The following is a 19100-nucleotide window of genomic DNA, read 5'->3' as shown; positions in this document are numbered from 1 at the left end:
GCACAACTATTTGGAGGCCTAGGCTTTGGCATTTTATGCAGAAGTAGTCCCAACAGTCCTAAACCGCGTAGAAAACTATCACATAAAGCTTCTCAATCCTAGTTTAATTTGAAGTCTCAATCCGAAACTCATAGTATATCAATATCCAAAAAGTTTGCTCTTATCTGTTTGGAAATCAAAGAGTTCAAACCCCACTAAAACTGTTTTTTCCTTTTAATCGATGGGGGTGGAGATTCAAATTTGGAATATTGTGAAGATGAGCATCACTAAACTAATTGCTAGTTGTTAAGTTCAAACTTTTCCTTCCTTCTCTAAGTGAAATTGATATTGTTAGTTACATGTTGTGATTTCTTTTTAAAATTTTAGACGTAGGAAAATAACATTTGTTAAAATTTTAATTTGTACCTTTTTTGCGGCCAATTATAATGGTACTTGTTCTCTATCCTCGTATAAAAACAAGTGGCACTACATTTCTATCTCCCATGATGCAACCAAGCCCCTATATAAAAGATGAGCATCCAAAAGTTTGCATTGATCTGTTGTGTGTGAAAAAAAGCCTCTAATATTAATCTTTAATTAAATATAAATATTCAATTGATATTTTCCTAATAAATAAATAAAAAGTAATACAATCTTCTCCAAACACTAATACATACATATAGAAACCTAACAAGACCTATATCTTATTAGAATTAGAGAGGATTTAGTTGCAACTATTGTAATCCACCCAACATCTCGAAAATCAGGGAACACAGTCATGCTCAGGACTTTCGAATGTTGGGTGGTTGGACAGGTCAGTTCTTGGGTTAGGTTGGATCGGGTCAGAGACCCGTTGATTAAGCCAACACCATGGTTTGAGGGTCACTTCAATATGCAATGTTTGGTTTGTATTTTTGTGAATGAATCCCTTCGGTTCCTAGTTGTAAAGTTGCATTATTAAATAAACCAATTTGCCTCATTCGTAGAAAAGAAGGCCATTCACTTTTTATGTGGGAATTTCCGAACTACAAGTTGCTTAGGCACATAACCAACCAGCATGTCCTCTTGAACCACTTGTCCAGACGACATGTTGAATGGCCCAAAAGCAACCAGATCACCATATATCTCACAAAAGTCACAACTTGTAATCTTATTAGTACCATACTCATTCAACAAGATGAAGGAAAAAAAACTCTTTAAGACTGCTGAGGTTGCAATGCATATATATGTCTGAGAGTTTAGAATCGAAGAATCGCTTATGTTTCACCTAACCACCCAAGAAAAGCACATGATTTAAACAGAGTAATTAACAAATAACAAACAGTAAAAGTAACATTAAACTGATGATCAAAAAGAAAATTAAGCAAAGAAGTGATAGATGGGTTAAATTCAAAGTAAGAGGGGCAACCTCATGGCTGGACAAGATTGTTGGCTGGAGCTACTTCATGTCAAATGTGGGAATGACAACGTTAGTTAATGTCTGGTCTGGTGCAGTTTTTTGTCACCAAGTTTCTGCCCAACCAAGTCATCATGGAGATACGTTCCATTGTATTTTGGTCTTGCTCTAGAGCTTTGATAATTTTGTAGTATGAAAAAATTACTGGACAGGTGTTGTTCAAAAAATTAATGCTTATATTGGAATCTATTTTTACAACAATGTTCTGTATCAATATTTAACAAAAATTTGACATTTAACTTGTAAACATTAATTACTGTTTCTGGGGGAAGATTTTGGGGCAGCGAGTAAGCAAGGCCACCAGTGCTTGTTCCTGCAATCACATCGAAATAGTCAGCGATTCTTGCATCTTCACCATCCAGTTTCTGCAACATGATCAAACATTTTGGATAATTTAGCACTTGATATATTGACATAGAATTATTGCAGACATTGATCGATATTCTACCTGACCTTTAAGTATAATATCAATCTTTAGGTGATAAGGTTTCCATAGGTTGGGGCCTGCAAAGGTTTACTCTTGGTTTGTTCCAGGGATAAGCCCTCTTATTCCACCGCCATCGATGCTTAAAACGGTTCTAGAGTTCTTTGGTGAGGTTTCCTTTGACAGAAGTTCAGGAGGATTTATAGACTCTTACACTTATTTTCCGAGAATCAACCAAGTCAATGGATATAAATGTGATATCAAAATTTTGAATCAGTTCTCTAGTTTCTTGTATATATATAGTTGGACAGCATGGAAAATGTTCATTTCTAAATCAACATTAGCATCTTGCTACAGGACATGGTTAACTCCATGAGACTCCTAATTGTTAAATTGTAGGTGAGACTCCATGAGACTTGCAGGTGAAAATGTGAAGCCATATTGGAGGGTAATAAACATGATGCTGGTTAGGCCAATCCCCACTGATGGCCATGAATTTCCTACCTTTAAATCAAACCTCTGTCAAGCATGCAGCCAATGCTTACGCGTTATGATTCCTTGAAGGCACATCATGATATAAGATTCCTTGTCAAGGATTAAATCTTCACGCGATATGATTTGATTCATGGGAGATACATTGTTTAATTCAATTTTCAATGTGAATACATTGTTTAGGTTAACATATTTGTTTCCACAAGGAACAAACGTGTGAAGGCTTAGAATCACAAATAAAATGAAAACCTAGCTTGAAATTATTCTACCATATGGAACAGGTAACAAAGAACAGGTGGAACCATCTTTTCACACCATGGTGGGCAAAATCCAAATTGATGGTGGCATGTACTTCTGTGAAGGACTTGAGCAGTAGTAATTTGTTCCAAATTTTCTGTTGTCCAAATTGAAGACTGCCATGCCAAGAGGCTCTTGAACTTCATCATAAGCATCACCCACCCAATTATCAATGCAGAAGTATATGGAATTTGGATGACAACCCGGAAAGTCTAAAGCTGAGACACACATGGAGTGATTATTGCTACCCAAGAAAAAAGCATCGTTTCCAATACTATCAATCTCCTCAATCCGTTCACTTCCGATTTTATCCCCACAATCAGAGAACAACTTGAAAACCTTGAAGCTCAAAGTCTCAGTAAAACACTCAACATAATTCAAACTTTGGAACTTCCTAACCAGCAATAGATCTCCCCTAGACGATTCCACAAGATATGCTTGGTCATCAATACCTTGAACCATTGGTACAACTATGCTTACATGAGGTTTATAAGTTGGATCCTTGCTAACGTTTATCGCAAAAACCCCACCCTCCCTACTAGCAGCAAGAAACTGGCCTCTGTAATAGATCACATCATCAAATCCGATCACTTGATTCAGACCATAATAGAATCTGACCGTTTGATCTATGTGAGTCCAACCATGATCCCCTGACTTAATATGAGATACTTTGGTTCCATTGCAATTGAAAAGTGCCACAGCTTCGTAATCATTTGGAAACAAAGAAGGGTCTGCAGACAATACAACCTTCTTAATGTAGTGTGCACATCTATAAGCCTGTTTGTGTATGGATTGAGGGACTTCCTTGAATGGTGGAAGGCAAATGGTACTTTTGGTGAAAGGGTTTAAAAGGGTTACCTCCAAATTTTCATCCACACAAGCCAACCAACCATGGGAAGAACCGCAGAGCCTCTTATTGTATGGCACATGCAACTCAAAGCTGCAAGTCTTTCCTTGTGTGACACTATACAAGCCTCGCCTTTCGTGGCGGTTGTCTTTACTGGGAACCATCAGCATAGGAAGCTGCTTGTGACATGGTTTGAGGCGCTGCTGCTTCTGATGACAAGCTACTGATTGCCAATGCTTGCAAACGGCACCAAACCGGATGGAGTCAGTGATTGGTATCAACTTCTCTACTATCAGATACAAAAGGTCGCTCGGGAGCCATGCCCAACCTGAAACTACAGCTGATGGTATTGCCTCTCCCATAGTATTTAACCTTTTTCTTTTTTTGGAAGCCTGCTTTGCGTTCGGTTTCATTGACAATTTATGAGGAACCATAAGCTAACATTGTTGAATTGCCCTCCTGTTTTCCGGTGGAATATTCCCCTTCCAGCAAAACCAATGAAAATTATGATTTTTCTTTTTCCTTGTATGGCTCAACATATGATCAAATTAAATTGGAATTGGCTCCAAAACCAATAAGCTGGCAGCCTGGCATGCAACATTGTAAATTCATTAGCAAAGTGGCACTATGCTATCTCAAAAAGCCATATATAAAACGTCAAAAATCCCAAAAAGAATCATAGTTTGCAACACTGTCAGATGATTTGTTTTCTCTGTAAATGTGGTAAACCAAAATAAAGAACCCCACAGCTAACAGTTCTGCATTTAAAATATCTCCCCATCCAAGTTTAGCAGCAACCCAGTTAGCCAATTTCATGATATTTGATTTCTTTCTTTATTATTATATTTGGTGAGTATGGTTTTCCCAACAGATATATGCATATATATACGTTGAGTCACCTTTGCTGACTAAAATTATATAGTCGTCCATATTCAAATATAATGACTTGGTGAAAATTAGACTACTGCCATATAAACTTTGCGTCTCTTGTATTTCAATTCACATTATACTTCCATTATCCATCTCAAATTTTTCTAACTTGTGTGGAATCTCTCCCTGCAGACTCGAGAGCTGTTCATTATAATTTATATAAGTTCTTCCCCTAAAATGCATTGCTTTGTAAGAACAAGTTGCTGTGTTTTATTATCATCTTCAAGGGTCATACAGAATTGGAAGCTCAATGTCCTTATAAGAGATGTTTGGGGTTACATTTAGAATGACAAACAAATGAAAATAGAGCTTGAAGTTATTCTATCATATATATGGAAGAGGTACTAAAGAATAAAACTGGAACCATCTTTTCACACCATAGAGGGCAAAATCCAAATTGCCGGTGGCATGTGCTTCTGCGAACGATCCAAGCAGTAATGTGTTCCCATGTGTCTGTTTTCCAAGTTGAAGACACCCATGTCATGAGGCCCTTTAGGTTTATGGCATTCTACATCTACACAATCATCAGTGAAGTATATGGAATTTGTCTGACAACCCGGAAAGTCCAACGCAGAGACACACATGGATTGATTGGTACCCAAAAACAAAGCTTCATTTCCAACACTTTCAATCTCAACCCATTGGGGTCTCTCCCAATGAGCACAGAACAGCTTGAAAACCTTGAAGCCCAGAGTCTCCGTAAAACGATCATAACCATTTACTCGTTCAAACTTTAACCTTTTAAACTTGAAAAACTTGAAGTTGAGAGACTTCATAATGCGCTCACAATAATTTATTCGTTTGAACTTCCTAACCAGCAAAAGATCTCCCTGGGATGATTGCACAAGGTACGTCTTATTGTCAGTGCCTGGAGACATTGGCACAAGTAAGCTTACATGGGGTTTAGTAGTTTGATCCCTGCTAACATTCATCCGAAAAACACTACCACCCAAACTAACACCTAGAAACTGGCCTTTATAATAAATTACATCATCGAATCCAATCACTTGATCTATGCTAGTCCAAGCATCATCCCCTGACTTAAAATGGGCTACTTGTTTCCCATAGCCATCATAGATGACCAATACTTCATAGTCATTAGGAAGAAAAGAAGGGTCTGCAGACAATACAACTTTATTAATGTAGTAATCACATCTATAAGCTACTGTCGATCTACAAGTGGATTTGGGGACTGGTGGAACGTTAATGGTACGCCCGGAAAAAGGGTTTAAGAGGGTTACTACCAGATTCTCATCCACGCAGGCCAACCAACCGTGGGAAGAACCACAGAACCTCTTACTGTAATACACATTCAACTCAAAGCTACAAGTCTTACCTTGTGTGACACTATACAAGCCACGCCTTTCGCAGCTACCATCTATGGTGGGAATGATGAGCATAGGAATCTGCTTGTGACATGATTTGAGGCGCTGCTTCTTGCAATGTAAAGTTACTGATTGCCAATGCTTGCAAACTGCACTAAATCGGATATAGTCAAAGATTGGGATCAACTTTTCTATAATCAAATCCAGAATGTTGCTTGGAAGCCATGCCCAGCCTGAAACTAAGGTTGGGGCATCTTCCATTGTGCTACATTTAACTGATTTAGGTGGCTAGCTTTGAATTGGTTTACATTGACAATTTATGAGGAATCAAGAGGCTTTCCTTAGGCTACAGTTCCTCAGGCATGCGCATTGGTGAGCTGTCCTCCTCAGTTACGGCATTGGAATATTCCCCCCTTACAGCAAAACCGATGAAATTGTGATTGTTTTTCCTTGTATATACGGTTCAATACGGTCATGTTTGATTTAGTGTCTTTTTCCTTGTATATATGGTTCAACATGGTCATGTCTAATTTAGAATTTTAGAAGGTTCCAAAAGTAGCAAGCTGGCTGTGACATAATCATAAATTAACTAATAACTAGCTTCACTGCATAAGGTTGGAGACGGCATCATAAGCCGATCGAAAAGCTCCCTCTACCCCATCTGTGTAGAGTTTCTTCAGAAGTTGAACTCAGTATCAGAGAAACAAGTGGCACAATCTCCCATGATTTAACTAAATTCTTAGGCAATAATATGATATACCAACTTGGGACAGGCATATTCATGTATTTTAGAAACAATCCCAGGAATAATTTGAAACAAATTCCAACACAAGCAGTTTCTGCAAAATTTATCCTCCCAAGGTTGTTTGCAAAAATTGATTGATCCTGGTAAGGCAGCAGGAACTTCTACTAATGGGTTGCTTGTGCATAGAATTTCACAGGGGGAGGAAGTCAAAGAGTGCATATTGCACATTCATAGAGGAAACAGAAGAAAATAGGGATACATGGAGTACAAAATAAATAACTCAAGCACCATAATTTTTCCCAATAATTGTTAATGAATAATAGTAAACAAGATCTGAATCTTACTAAATAAATTAATTATAAATAACTTTAAAAACTAACAAAATAGAGCTTAATATCATAGGGAAAAACTGAAGAAGAAAACTGGAACCATCTCCTCATACCATAGAAGGCAAAATCCAAAATTACTGACCAAACCTCCTCCTGTGGAAGACTTGAGCAGCATTGCCTTTCCAATGATCCGTTTTCCAGGTTGAAGACACCCACATGTGGAAACTTTACAGCATTAATGAAGTATATGGAATTTGGACGACACCCCGGAAAGTCTGAAGCAGAGACAGACATGCATACATTCCAACCCAAGAACAAAGCATCAGTTCCTATACTTTCAATCTCAACCCACTGGGGTCCTCCATCGCCCCCAAAATCACACAGCACCACCTTGTAAACCGGCTCCCGATATCCTGAAAATGACATCTCCACGAGCCATAGATCTCCCCGTGGCGATTCGACAAGGTAATAACTAGTAGAAGTGTGTGAAGGTCTGCTACCTATGGTACGAGTGATATCTGCTGGGTAACTGTTAACATTTATTGAGAAAAGCTCACCATTCTGAGTAACAGCACGAAACTGGTCTTGATGATAAATTACATCTGATAATCTCGTACTCGTATCTATCGTATGCATGTGAGTCCAAGTGTCATCCCCTCCCTTAAAATGGGATACTTCGCTTACTACTGTATAAAAGTCATGATAGAGAATCAGAGCTTCAAAACCATTAGGAAACAAAGAAGGGTCAGCAGACAATACAGCCTTGGCAATGCAGAAATAATCCCATGAAACATCCAGGGATTCGGGGCCTTTGACGGGTGGAAGGAGAATGGTATGCCGGGTAAAGAGGTTGAACAGGGTTAGGACCAAACAGTCATCATCCTTATAAGCCAGCCAACCATGAGAAGAACCAGAGAAAAAGGACCTCTTCTTGTGATGATAATTTGGCCCATGCTGCAACTCAAAGCTCTAAGCTTTGCATTGTGTTGTGTGACACCGTACAAGGAAACGCTTCCACAGTAGTTGCCTTTGTCGGTGATCATCAGCATAGGAAGCTGTTTGCAGCATGATTTGAGGCGCTGCGGCTTCTGGTACAAAGCAAATGATCGCCAAGCCTTGCAAACTGCACCAAACCGGATATAATCGGAGATTGGTATCAACTTTTCTAGAATCAAATCTAGAACGTCGTTTGGGAGCCATGCCCAGCCTGAATCTAAGGTTGATGATATTATTGCCTCTGCCATACTCGTTAATTAATTTCCTCACGCTAAAAATCAATCTTCTCCGATCTCTATTGAAAACACACCAGCAATTACAACTTGTACGTATTTGCAGGCTTTGACAATTTATATGCAAGCCCCCAACAATCATAAACGGCCTAGGAAAACTGTCACATAAAGCATCTCAACCCGAGTTTCCCATAGCCAATAGCACATTAATGAAAGAGTAGTCAAATTACTGAAATGACCACATTACCCATAGGTTTTCGTACCCTAAAAAGGTGCAGGCTAGAGTCTAAAAACTAAACGAAAGGGAATGAGTTTATACCCTTGTTTTTATTTTATATTATCCCCGAGTCTCCACTTTTAGTGCGGTTCTAATTATCTTGATCCTCAGAACTCGGAGTGGATGAACTTTAGGAATCGTTCTTATTTTATTATGCAAGCAGGTATAATCAGATCACATGAAACTAAACAACCAGAGGAAAAATGAATTAAAGCATCTTATAGCATCTTACTCCACCAATCTATGTTCAATTTACATAATTACACTTGTTATTGAATATAATTACACTTCAAAGAAAAAGAAAGTAACGTAACAATGCTTCACTTGCTCGTATTTGGTTTTCCAAATCTCTTTTTATAATGATATAAATGAACAACAATCGTGTGTGTCCAAATAGCATTACTAATTATAAATTAAGCTTATGTAATATTTAATATATCAATATCTAAAAGTTTTGTCTTTTATCCTTTGGAAATCAAAGAGTTCAACCCCACTATAGTGTTTTTACTTTTAATTGATGTCAGTGGAAATTCCAACTTGGAATTCTACATGAAGACATGCATCACTAAACTAGCTAGTTGCTAGTTGGTAAAACTTTAAAACTTTTTTTTTTCTTTGCTTGATCTAACTCTCAAAGTCAAATTAATGGATATGGGCAGAGACATGAGGAAGGAACAAAAAATAAAAAGCTAGAACGTAAGGAAGAGCAAAAAAGAGAAGAAGACATAACATTAAACAGGAAGGAGGAAAAAAAAAGCTATGGACATTAACTATCCCGTTAGTTGGGTGTTAGGATTTTCTTTTCTTTTTTAATTAAGAGTAAATTGGAATTTTGTTTTTAGGTTGATGTGTCAACTTTTAAATCCCTTAAATTAAATTTTAATGAGGTGGCGTATGGAGGATAAAAGTAAAACAGATCATGGCAGAGAAAATCATAGCAGAGGATCCGAATCCGATGAGTATACAAGCTATAGAGGACTTTTACAGTGTATTTAAATGAGGAAATTTAAAAATACAAAGGATTTCATAAATGATGGAATTTAAAATGACGGAAATTAATGTTCTAGAATTTGTAAAGTTTCTTGTTTGGGTGATGGATTTAAAACACGGAATTTAACCTTTATTTGTAAAGTTATATATTTTTTTTAAAACTCAATCTCTCTTGGGATTTTAGAAATGACGACTTTTAGATAGAATTTAAAGTTGGGATTTATGATCTCCAAATTCCATGTTTTTTCCCACACAGAATTTCAAAATTTCTATGTTTTTTTATCCAAACATGGGGTTCATGTTAATTTAGAAATTCTGACTTTTGTCAAAATTCCAAGTTTATTTCCCTCATCCAAACGCACAATTAGGCTTTTGAGGGAAGTTCTTTATTTTAGGGCCTCTAAGCTGGCCCAATATCTGACCGATTCGATGACTTGTCTAGACTTGTTCGAGTTGTCATTCCCCTAAAACCTATGTTGCATGGACACGAATACGAGGACATGAAAATGTGATACGGCAACACGGCTAAGACACAGCAATTAAAATAATAATAAATTTATATATATTTAAAAAATAATTCATATTCAATATTTTAAATACAATTGTTTTTAATAAAAATATTTTTTATGAGCAATTTTAAGAAATGAAACTGCCATTAATATCTCACTTTCACCCATTTTCTTATACTTTTCATCCCTCTTTTTTTTTGTAAGTACAATGAGGTGTCCAAGTCAGCTTACGCGCACCTCGACTAATCCCCACTCACGGAACTGAGCCTGTTGCTGGCCACCAGGTGTTGCAACTGCTGTGATTCGAACTGGGGAGCAAACCCAGCTGAACCCCAGAGCCTTACCCAATTGGCGGACAAATCACTGGGCCACTCTTGGTGGTTTACTTTTCATCCCTTTCAAAAAGGGGTATGGTAGTTAAAATGTAGAATAATATTTTAAATCATTAAAAAAAAAAACTTAAAATTATCTATAAAAAAAAAAAAAAAAAGTATCATCAGACCCAACCCCACCTCCCCATTCTCTCTCTCTCTCTCTCTCTCTCTCTCGACCCTCGTCCACATCGCCCTTTTTCCCCGGTTCACCTTCTCCCTTTTGCCTCTTTTTTTTAAATTCAATTGGGAAAGTTTCAAGCAGAGGCTTCAGTTGAAACTGTGATTGTGGGTGGGTTCAGCTCTCTCTCTATCTCTCCCTTCTATGGTTATTTTCTCAATCTCTCTGGTTCTTAATCGGGAAAGTTTCAAACGAGGCTTCTATGTTCAGCATCTTCAATCTCTTCCTCCTCTGAGATAGAGTTTTTATTTTTTAAATTGCAACAAAATCCCTGCAGTGTCTTGACCTTGGGTTGACCGTGTCCAAAGCGTATCGTATCCAAACGAGTATCCGATACGGGATACGCCACTAAATTGGCGTATTCATACCCCCTCAAAATTTTCCAGGAAAAAAAAAACCTTCAAAATTCAAGAAATTCGTCCTAAACCCCAAAAACCTTGTTCAGCCAGCAATAGAAATGTCTGTCTCCTTCACTTCCTCTCAACTCTTCTTTCACAAACCTCTCTTCTCTGTAAGTCTCTCTGTCTCTCTCTCTCTCTGTCTCTCTGTCTCTGTCTCTCTCTGTTTATTATCGTTTTGGGCTATTGGTTTGTATTGCAGCTGCAGAGCCTTTTTGAGAAGCAACGAGCACCTGGGTTTTGGAGAAGACCACAGGCTTTGAGGAGTCTTGTGGTCAGAGCAGGCCCAAAGAAGATATCTTTTGGTACAGAAAGCAGGGAGGCCTTACAAGCTGGGATAGATAAGCTTGCTGATGCTGTTTCTCTGACCTTAGGACCTAAAGGTATCTGGCTTTTCATCTTTTTTCATTATTAACTCTTTCCAAAGCATATTGTCTTCTAATCTATTATGATGTATTTTCTTATCTTGTACTAGTAGAGACCCAAGTAAATGAAGTTGCTCAGTTGTTGCATGACATACAAAGAGTCGTGATTGTTTGTTGCCATATGTTAGGAGTTGTAGTAAACTTTTTGAATTCAATCAGTGTAGCTAGTATTATATGATACCTTTGTTTCTTTAGTTGGGGGCTGACCATTTAATTGCATGGTTTTGCTAAATGTTGGTTTGTTGTCATACCAAAAAGATTCATAGTTGATTTAGTTGGTCGACCCTTCAGCTTATCTGGAATAATCATGACACATACTATTCCAAGGACTTGGAAGTGTTTCACATATGAGACAAATTGAGGCCTACGTGAATCTTGTTGGCGATGCTATGTGATATGAAACTAAAAGATGCACCAAATTGAGAATAATGCAAATTGTTTTTGGATTTAGACTTTTGCAAATAATTAAGTGGTGATTCCATTTACACGAGCATTGTTGATTGATCTCAAGTGAAACATGCAGGACGTAATGTTGTTCTTTCTGAGTCTGAAACACTGAAAGTGATTAATGATGGTGTAACAATTGTTCAATCCATAGAGCTATCAGATACAATTGAGAACGTCGGAGCAATGCTAATCCAAGAGGTCATACATAGTTGCTAGATAGTTATCTTTCAGAAGCTTATGTTGGTGCATTTCCGAGCATAAAATTATAACTTTTAGATCTTTACTGTCTTACTTGCAGGTTGCAAGTAAAATGAATAGTTTGGCTGGTGATGGTACCACCACAGCAATCATTTTGACAAGAGAGATGATCAAAGGTGGACTGTTGGCAGTAGCTTTTGGGGCAAACCCGATTTCTTTGAAGAAAGGAATGGATAAGACTGTGAATGAATTGGTCAAGGTCTTGAAGAAGAAGAGTCTTCCCGTAAAAGGAAGGAAAGATATTAAAGGTGATCATTTCTTGTCATTCAAATTACATTAGATTAGAATCACTTTTCAAGTGTTCTTTTATTTCTCTTATTTCTTTTAGATACAGTACAATATTTATAGCGTTTTCCCCTTTTTGCAGCTGTGGCCTCAATTTCTGCTGGAAATGATGAATTCATAGGGAACTTGATTGCTGAAGCTATTGATAAGATTGGCCCTGATGGAGTAATCTCAATTGAGTCATCCTCATCATTTGAAACGTCTATTTTAGTTGAAGAAGGACTGAAGGTAATTAAAATGATTTTCTTCCAATAAAAAAGATGACAAAGTCTATAAACCTATGAATTAAAAATTGAACTATTCTGATTATGGGAATTTTCATAGGGAAATGATCAGATGGCAACACACACACACACACACACACACACACACACACACACATATATATATATATATATGTAGCTCTTTTTGAAGTCTTATATATAATATAATTTTTAAATGTTCAATATCACAAAGGAAATCTCATACTAGAGCTAGAGTTAGGCTCTGGTTAATTGTTTTATTTCTTTAATTTCTGTTAGAAGTCTTGTTTAAACAACAAATATTTCAAGTGAATTGGTTTGTGGTTTGTACATCTTTCGAGTATCTCTTAGTACCCATTCTTATGCATGCATTGAATCCATTATTTTTTGTCCAGTACAGTTTGACAAGGGGTACATGTCCTCCCACTTCATTACCAACCAGGAAAGATCTGTTGTGGAGTTTGACAAAGCTAAGGTCCTAGTAACTGATCAAAAGATTTCTACTGTTAAAGAAATTGTTCCTTTACTGGAAAAGACAACCCAATTGAGTATCCCGCTACTAATCATTGCAGAGGATATCTCAAAGCAAGTTCTGGAAACATTAGTGGTGAACAAAATGCAGGGTTTACTTAATGTTGCTGTTGTTAAATGTCCTGGATTTGGAGAGGGAAAGAAAGCTCTTTTGCAAGATATTGCACTCATGACAGGTAAACATATTTAGTGTATGCCAAACTTTAGCCATCTTTCTTACACACATCCAGCTATATAATTATGAGTGAATTTGATGCAAGCACCATTTACTAACATAGCATTTTATGATTACATAAATCTTATTTATCAAAAATATTAATCTGCTAGTTACAAAGATTTTAAGAGAGTTCAATAAAAACCCCAAATAAAAAAGACCTTTCAAGAAAACAGGAAGATCAAGTTATTCACTTCAACTTCCGTAGCTGCTATTAAGGTCTATAAAACGACGTCATTGTAGGTCCTGTGTATCAGACTACTAACATTTCTGCATGAAAATATAACACTATTTGTTATGCTTCTTCTCATAAGAAAATAATTTGCATTGCAACTTTCAGGTGCTGATTTTCTCTCTGGAGATTTTGGTTTGACCCTTGAAAGTGCAACATCAGATCAACTTGGAATTGCAAGAAGAGTGACAATAACAAGTAATTCAACAACAATAGTCGCTGACCCTTCTACTAAAGCTGAGATTCAGGCAAGAATATTGCAGATCAAGAAGGATCTGGCAGAAACAGAAAATGCATACCTGTCGAGAAAGCTCTCTGAAAGAATTGCCAAACTTTGCGGTGGAGTTGCCGTAATTAAGGTCTGTGATATGAAAGAGCTACAATATCTGTTTTTTTTAAAATGTTTATTTTAAGGTGTGTAGAAAATGTTTTTTTTTAAAATTTATTCATATACGTTTTTTAGTGTTCTTTTTTCATTCCTATATGATTGTTCATTTGTGCTGCAGACTGGACAAAGCTTATTGTTTGTTGGCCTTCTTTTAACCCATATAGAAAATTTAGTGAATCTTTTCAACTAATGTTCTTTTTCTCAACTTTTTTTTTTCTATTTTTATCATTGCTTTATTATTAAGTGGTGTACCTGTCCCTTAGGTAGGAGCACATACTGAGGTGGAACTTGAAGATCGCAAACTCAGAATTGAGGATGCAAAGAATGCTACATTTGCTGCTATGGAGGAAGGGGTGGTGCCTGGTGGTGGCGCAACATACGTACATCTGTCAGAATTCATTCCTGTCATAAAGAATTCTATGGAAGATACGGATGAGCAGATAGGTGCTGACCTTGTGGCAAAGGTGGGGGTCTCCATTTCTTTCCTTGACTCGCACACACAAACTGGCACATTATTAATGTGCATGCACGCACATGCAGACATGGACACATTTGTTGTTATTTTTGTTTTTGTATTATATTCGGTTGTGCCTTGTAGGCCTGTACCTTTTTTTTATGCAAGTAAGAAGATCTTCCAATGTCTGAACTGCAGGCTCTACTTGCTCCTGCAAAATCAATTGCAACTAATGCAGGGGATGATGGAGAAGTTGTTGTGGAGAAGACTAAAAGTTGTGATTGGAGAGTTGGGTACAATGCAATGAATGGCAGCTATGAAGATCTTCCAGATGCAGGAGTTATAGATCCTTGTAGGGTTTCAAGATGTGCCCTTCAAATTGCAGTCTCCATTGCTGGGGTGGTTCTTACAACTCAAGCCGTATTGGTGGAGAAAACGAGAAAGAAAAAGCCGGCTGTTCCTTTTGTTCCCGGAATAACTCCTCAGTGAATGTAGTCAAGAGAACTAGATGAAAGCTGAGAAATAGGCCACCTGGACTTTTTTATCCCATGCTTTGCAAAGAAGCTTTGGAACTCAAGTACAAGTTGATCTGGATATAATATGAAGATGAAACAAGCTCTTGAAGTTGTGGAAGAGCTAAAAAGACTGTGTTGCATCAGAACTTCAGTCATGAGAGCTTGAAAATCTGCGGTAAAGAGTTTGCAAAGGTGGCAAAGGTCATCCTTGCAGAGTATACACCCAAGTTGCAAACTGTGTTCCTTTCAATCAAGGGTTTGTTCATTATGAGTTTTGAATAGCATGTAATAAACAGTTACCTTAGTTCATATTCGACAAACAGTTGCTTGTACAGTAGTACCTATATTTTCATCCCTTTAGTTCATATGGAATAAACATTTGCTTGAACCTTTGTTAACTTTAAAATACATTGAATAGTATGGTTCCCGAATGAAAGTTCTCTTAGTTTTAGTTGATTATAGCTTTTTTTCCTGGAAAGTTGTTTTGATAATGCTAACTGTTTATCAACTAATTTCTCCCATATTTCTTCAAGAATGTCGCTTTTCCTTTCAATATGTGTAAAAGTTTTTTCTTTGATGAACTTAGGAAACCACTAAGAAAAGGTTGAACTGGTATTTTTTCATGAAAAGCAAACTACGCTACTTGAAAACTCAGCTTCTTCTTCCAGAGGTGGTCTGTCAGTTTTCCTCCACACATTGCACTTGCATCATTGTCTTTGTCCCAACCTCTTTGTCTACTTTCTTGTTGATTAGCAGAGTGATGAGAATATAGGAGCTATTAGGGATGATTTACCAGTGCCTGGAGGACCACATAGAAGATACTGTCACTTCCAAGCCTTTCCCACCCTTTGATAGAACTCTCTCCTCTTAGCAGACCTATCTAAATCCTCCACAACTGCCATCTTCAGATCTGGGTCCACGTCCAGGGTCTCAAATGTTGCAGTTATTTAGAAATTCGGTTTCATCCGATTTGATCTTAGAACCATCTGAGCTTGCAAGTGTGCAGCTTCACAATCTTTGCTTCCTCGTTCATGGCCTTAAATCTCTCCATTAAATAAGGAAGGCAAGAAGACTGCTCCCCTTTGTCCTTGTGGCCCACGTCAAAGGAAAACTCGAACTCTTTTTTCTTGGACAGGGCATTGAGCTTCCATTTGAGCTCAATGCCTACATGTTTGTCCTCAAACTGTTGGATAAACTGCCGTTTTGCCTGCTGAGCTTTTAAATGACTTTCAATTTGGGGCCTAAATTTTTCTTTTCTAAGCCACTTCAGGTTATGAACTTTTTAAAACAGGTCAATGTGAGCCACAGGGATTCCATCCAAATGACCATACATATAACTGTTTAGTCAGATATGGTAACTGAAATGCAAGACAATTGTATTGAAATAACATAAAGCTTTCCTAAATTCAATGCGATTCTTTCTATCTGAGTTGAAATAACATGTTTTTCCGAAAACCATATGCCCAATTGTTTATCTCTTACTAAATAAAATATGTTAATTGTTTGTTTTCACCTTCATCTTCATCTTCCTCCTGATACTCATCTTTCCTGCCGTTTTTCTTTTGCTTTAGCAGTGTGATCAAACCTTGAAGAGCAACTTCAGCCGCCTCACTCTTCATCAGCTGCTCTGCCACTTGTGCAGGAGTGACCTTTGTTTTCTTCAGAAGGCTTTCAATCTCCTCAAACAAAGGGTGCTTCTGTTCACAAGTTCTGAGGTAATTACAAGCCAAAATTTTGAAGCCTTCGTAGGTGCAATATGACATGTGGATGTGCATGTCCATTCGTCCCGAACGCAGCAATGCAGGGTCAAGCTTGCTCTTGTGATTGGTAGTGAACACAACGATTCTCTCCTCTCCACAACTTGACCAAAGCCCATCTGTGAAGTTTAGCAGTCCAGATAGTGTAAGCTGTGTGACAAAAGAAAAGCCAATTAAAATCGCACATCAAAGTCAAGCTTAATATACATAACAGAAATTGCCCATGTTACTAAAGAATCTTTCATTGCAGATACAATTTGTAAACTACTAACCTGATTGCCTTCTGACTCAGGCTTTCTGCTGCCATTAGCATTTTTTCGATCTTGCACCCCCGGCTGGCTACAATCTATATCCTCAATAACAAGGATCGACCTGTTTGATGTTGACAGCAATACTTTTCTCAGTTCCATATCTGTTTTCAAATGTGTGAGTTGCAAATCATAAACATCAAACTTGAGGTAATTAGCCATGGCAGCTATTAGGGATGATTTCCCAGTGCCTGGAGGACCATATAGAAGGTACCCTCGCTTCCAAGCCCTTCCCACACTTTGATAGAACTCTTTCCTCTTAACAAACCTGTCCAAGTCCTCCAAAACCGTTTTCTTCAGCTCTGGTTCCATGGCTACCGTCTGGAATGTTGCGGGGTGTTCGAGATTGATTGCCTCCCATCTTATTTTAAAAGCATCTATTCTCACAAGTGTATGCAGCTTGACAATCTTCCTTTCGTTTTTCATAGCCTCAAATGTCTCTAAAACATAAGGCAAGTACAAATTCATTACCTTTTCCTTGTGCTGCAAGTCAAATACAAGCTCAAAGTATTGCTTTTGCTCTGGCTTGAAAGCTGAGGAAGTGCTAGAACTGCTGGATCTCTTTGACATGGAATTGAATTTCCATTTCAGCTGAACCCCTTCATACATGTCATCAAACTCTTGGTTGTTTGCAAAGTTGACAGTTAAACTAGTCTCTTTCCAAGTTTGTGAAATCTTCAGAATCTGAGTTGAAGGGCTGATCTTGCTCTGCAAGTAAAGCGCAGAAGCATCATAAACGTTATTTCTAGTACTTGTACCATGGTACTCTTCAATTTGCAGGGTCATGGGCTTAAACAGCCAACGTTTGAAGAAGCCATGGAGGATCAACAGAGGAAATCTCAACATGGGCAGTAAGTAGCAGTCCATGGCCTTGAACCAAACAAGCATCAAGTAAACAACCACATTGGAAGCACAAGCTGCAGGTATTTTTTTCAAAATATCCATGGCTGCCCAAAACCCAGTAAATCCTAATTTGAAAAGCCTAAATTAGAAATGATCAAAAGAGAAAGAGATACTTGGGTCTGAAAGGTGTTTCTTTGGTACTGTATCTGTATGGAAGATTGCTTTTGAAGCTCAAAATACTATGAAGAGCAGATGAAGTCTGCAGTCAATGGGGACAATGGGAAGAAGAGAAGAAACTAAAACTTATTTTATGGCTATTTCTAAGTCTACGTCAATAGAATTCTGCCTACTAAATAAAAGCATGTACTATGCTGCAAATGAAAGTTTCATTTCCTTGTCATAGCATATGTTAAATTACATGTAAACACAAATTTTACAGGAATTTAAAAACCGCAAGTGCCATGATGAATATTATTTTAATATTTTCTCATGACCGAACCTCACCATTGATTATTTTCTTTTAAAACTTTTAATAATATGAGCTCCATTTACAATTAAAAATTGAAAACAAATAAATAATATGTTATTTGACATTTGGAAAGGATTTCTTAACTTTTTGCATGAAATCTCCATCAAGATGCTCTTACTTGTCGTTCTCTTGCCCAATCCGATATTTCTTTTGCTTTACCAAAAGCAATTCCCAGAAAATGACAAACAACGAAATGAAAGCACCAAAAAAGGACTAAAAAATCAAAGAAAACAAATAACCATATGAGTTATTTACACTAAGACCCTGTTCGGTAATGTTTTCGGAGAATGTTTTCTAATAATATTTTATGAGAATGAAACAAGAAAACGAATTTGCATTTTTAGGATTCGAAAATGCGTTTAGTAGATTAATTGGAAAACAAATTCAAAAAATGAAAACAGTGAAAACATATATGGTAGTACAATTTGAGAATAATAATACGTGAGTTATTTTATAGGTGCATTTTTCCTAATTTCAGTTATAATTTTTTTTAATTATGATATTTTTAGAGGCTAAAATTATTATCTATATATATAAAGCAAAAGGCAGAGAATGGTGAAATATTCAAAATACCATCAAATAATGAATCCTATTTTTATGGAACACAACTACCCATTATCTTTTTTAATTCTAAAATAGTTTTAAATTTTTTTTTTTAAAAAAAAACCTCTCGCAGGCGCGGAAACGCGTGCGGAAAGGCTAGTAAACAATAAAAATAAATAAAAGCCCAAAAACTATCTTATCTCCTTTCTTTTTTCCTCCTTTTTCTCCTTTTGTCTCTTTCCTCCTCTTTTCTTCTTCCTTTTCTTCGCATGGCCGTTTCTTTTTTCTCTTTTTCTTCCTCTTTTTTCTTCGTTTCCTTCCCAAGGCCATTTCTTTTTTCTCCTTTTCTT

The 19100-nt window shown here is 37.2% G+C and overlaps 5 protein-coding genes and 1 pseudogene across 5 annotated transcripts; 1 reads left to right on the top strand and 5 right to left on the bottom strand.

The window, feature by feature from the left end:
• Positions 1–978: 978 nt before the first annotated feature.
• On the bottom strand, positions 979–2656 carry LOC148295219 (patatin-like protein 2; annotated as a pseudogene).
• Positions 2515–3857, bottom strand: LOC110763178 (F-box protein At2g26160-like). The gene has a single exon (XM_021965940.2). It carries the CDS (start codon positions 3855–3857, stop codon positions 2661–2663), a length of 1197 nt encoding a protein of 398 aa, XP_021821632.2. The 3' UTR covers positions 2515–2660.
• Positions 3858–4648: 791 nt separating this feature from the next.
• On the bottom strand, positions 4649–6011 carry LOC110770627 (F-box protein At2g26160-like). Its single transcript, XM_021974805.2, has one exon. It carries the CDS (start codon positions 6009–6011, stop codon positions 4797–4799), a length of 1215 nt encoding a protein of 404 aa, XP_021830497.2. The 3' UTR covers positions 4649–4796.
• Positions 6012–6863: 852 nt separating this feature from the next.
• On the bottom strand, positions 6864–8068 carry LOC110770628 (putative F-box protein At3g25750). The gene is made up of 2 exons (XM_021974806.1): positions 7835–8068; positions 6864–7706 (listed from the first exon to the last, which is right to left on the bottom strand). The coding sequence occupies exons 1-2, from the start codon at positions 8066–8068 to the stop codon at positions 6864–6866; spliced, it is 1077 nt and encodes a 358-aa protein (XP_021830498.1).
• Positions 8069–10359: 2291 nt separating this feature from the next.
• On the top strand, positions 10360–15206 carry CPN60ALPHA2 (TCP-1/cpn60 chaperonin family protein). Its single transcript, XM_088251667.1, has 9 exons — positions 10360–10892; positions 10982–11162; positions 11728–11849; positions 11950–12157; positions 12277–12422; positions 12837–13143; positions 13522–13772; positions 14065–14265; positions 14454–15206. Exons 1-9 carry the CDS (start codon positions 10839–10841, stop codon positions 14742–14744), a joined length of 1761 nt encoding a protein of 586 aa, XP_088107793.1. The 5' UTR covers positions 10360–10838; the 3' UTR covers positions 14745–15206.
• Positions 14808–18039, bottom strand: LOC110770626 (AAA-ATPase At3g50940-like). The gene is made up of 2 exons (XM_021974802.2): positions 16800–18039; positions 14808–16677 (listed from the first exon to the last, which is right to left on the bottom strand). The coding sequence occupies exons 1-2, from the start codon at positions 17778–17780 to the stop codon at positions 16252–16254; spliced, it is 1407 nt and encodes a 468-aa protein (XP_021830494.1). The 5' UTR covers positions 17781–18039; the 3' UTR covers positions 14808–16251.
• Between the last annotated feature and the right edge of the window lie 1061 nt (positions 18040–19100).

Source organism: Prunus avium, chromosome 4, assembly GCF_965620075.1.
Source record: "Prunus avium chromosome 4, drPruAviu1.hap1.1, whole genome shotgun sequence".
Taxonomy (NCBI): domain Eukaryota; kingdom Viridiplantae; phylum Streptophyta; class Magnoliopsida; order Rosales; family Rosaceae; genus Prunus; species Prunus avium.
Note: the sequence above shows the minus strand (reverse complement) of the source record. Positions and strands in the feature narration are given on the sequence as shown.

Bases quoted from the DNA above. Each gene is read 5' to 3' on its own strand.
- LOC110763178 (XM_021965940.2), bottom strand. From the start codon at position 3,857: ATGGGAGAGGCAATACCATCAGCTGTAGTTTCAGGTTGGGCATGGCTC.
- LOC110770627 (XM_021974805.2), bottom strand. From the start codon at position 6,011: ATGGAAGATGCCCCAACCTTAGTTTCAGGCTGGGCATGGCTTCCAAGC.
- LOC110770628 (XM_021974806.1), bottom strand. From the start codon at position 8,068: ATGGCAGAGGCAATAATATCATCAACCTTAGATTCAGGCTGGGCATGG. The intron at 7,707-7,834 runs GTTTCCTTGTAC...CTGGCTTATAAG, and splicing joins AAGGCAACTACTGTGGAAGC to GATGATGACTGTTTGGTCCT.
- CPN60ALPHA2 (XM_088251667.1), top strand. From the start codon at position 10,839: ATGTCTGTCTCCTTCACTTCCTCTCAACTCTTCTTTCACAAACCTCTC. The intron at 10,893-10,981 runs GTAAGTCTCTCT...TTTGTATTGCAG, and splicing joins TTCACAAACCTCTCTTCTCT to CTGCAGAGCCTTTTTGAGAA. The intron at 12,158-12,276 runs GTGATCATTTCT...CCCTTTTTGCAG, and splicing joins AGGAAGGAAAGATATTAAAG to CTGTGGCCTCAATTTCTGCT.
- LOC110770626 (XM_021974802.2), bottom strand. From the start codon at position 17,780: ATGGATATTTTGAAAAAAATACCTGCAGCTTGTGCTTCCAATGTGGTT. The intron at 16,678-16,799 runs GTTAGTAGTTTA...TTTGTCACACAG, and splicing joins CTGAGTCAGAAGGCAATCAG to CTTACACTATCTGGACTGCT.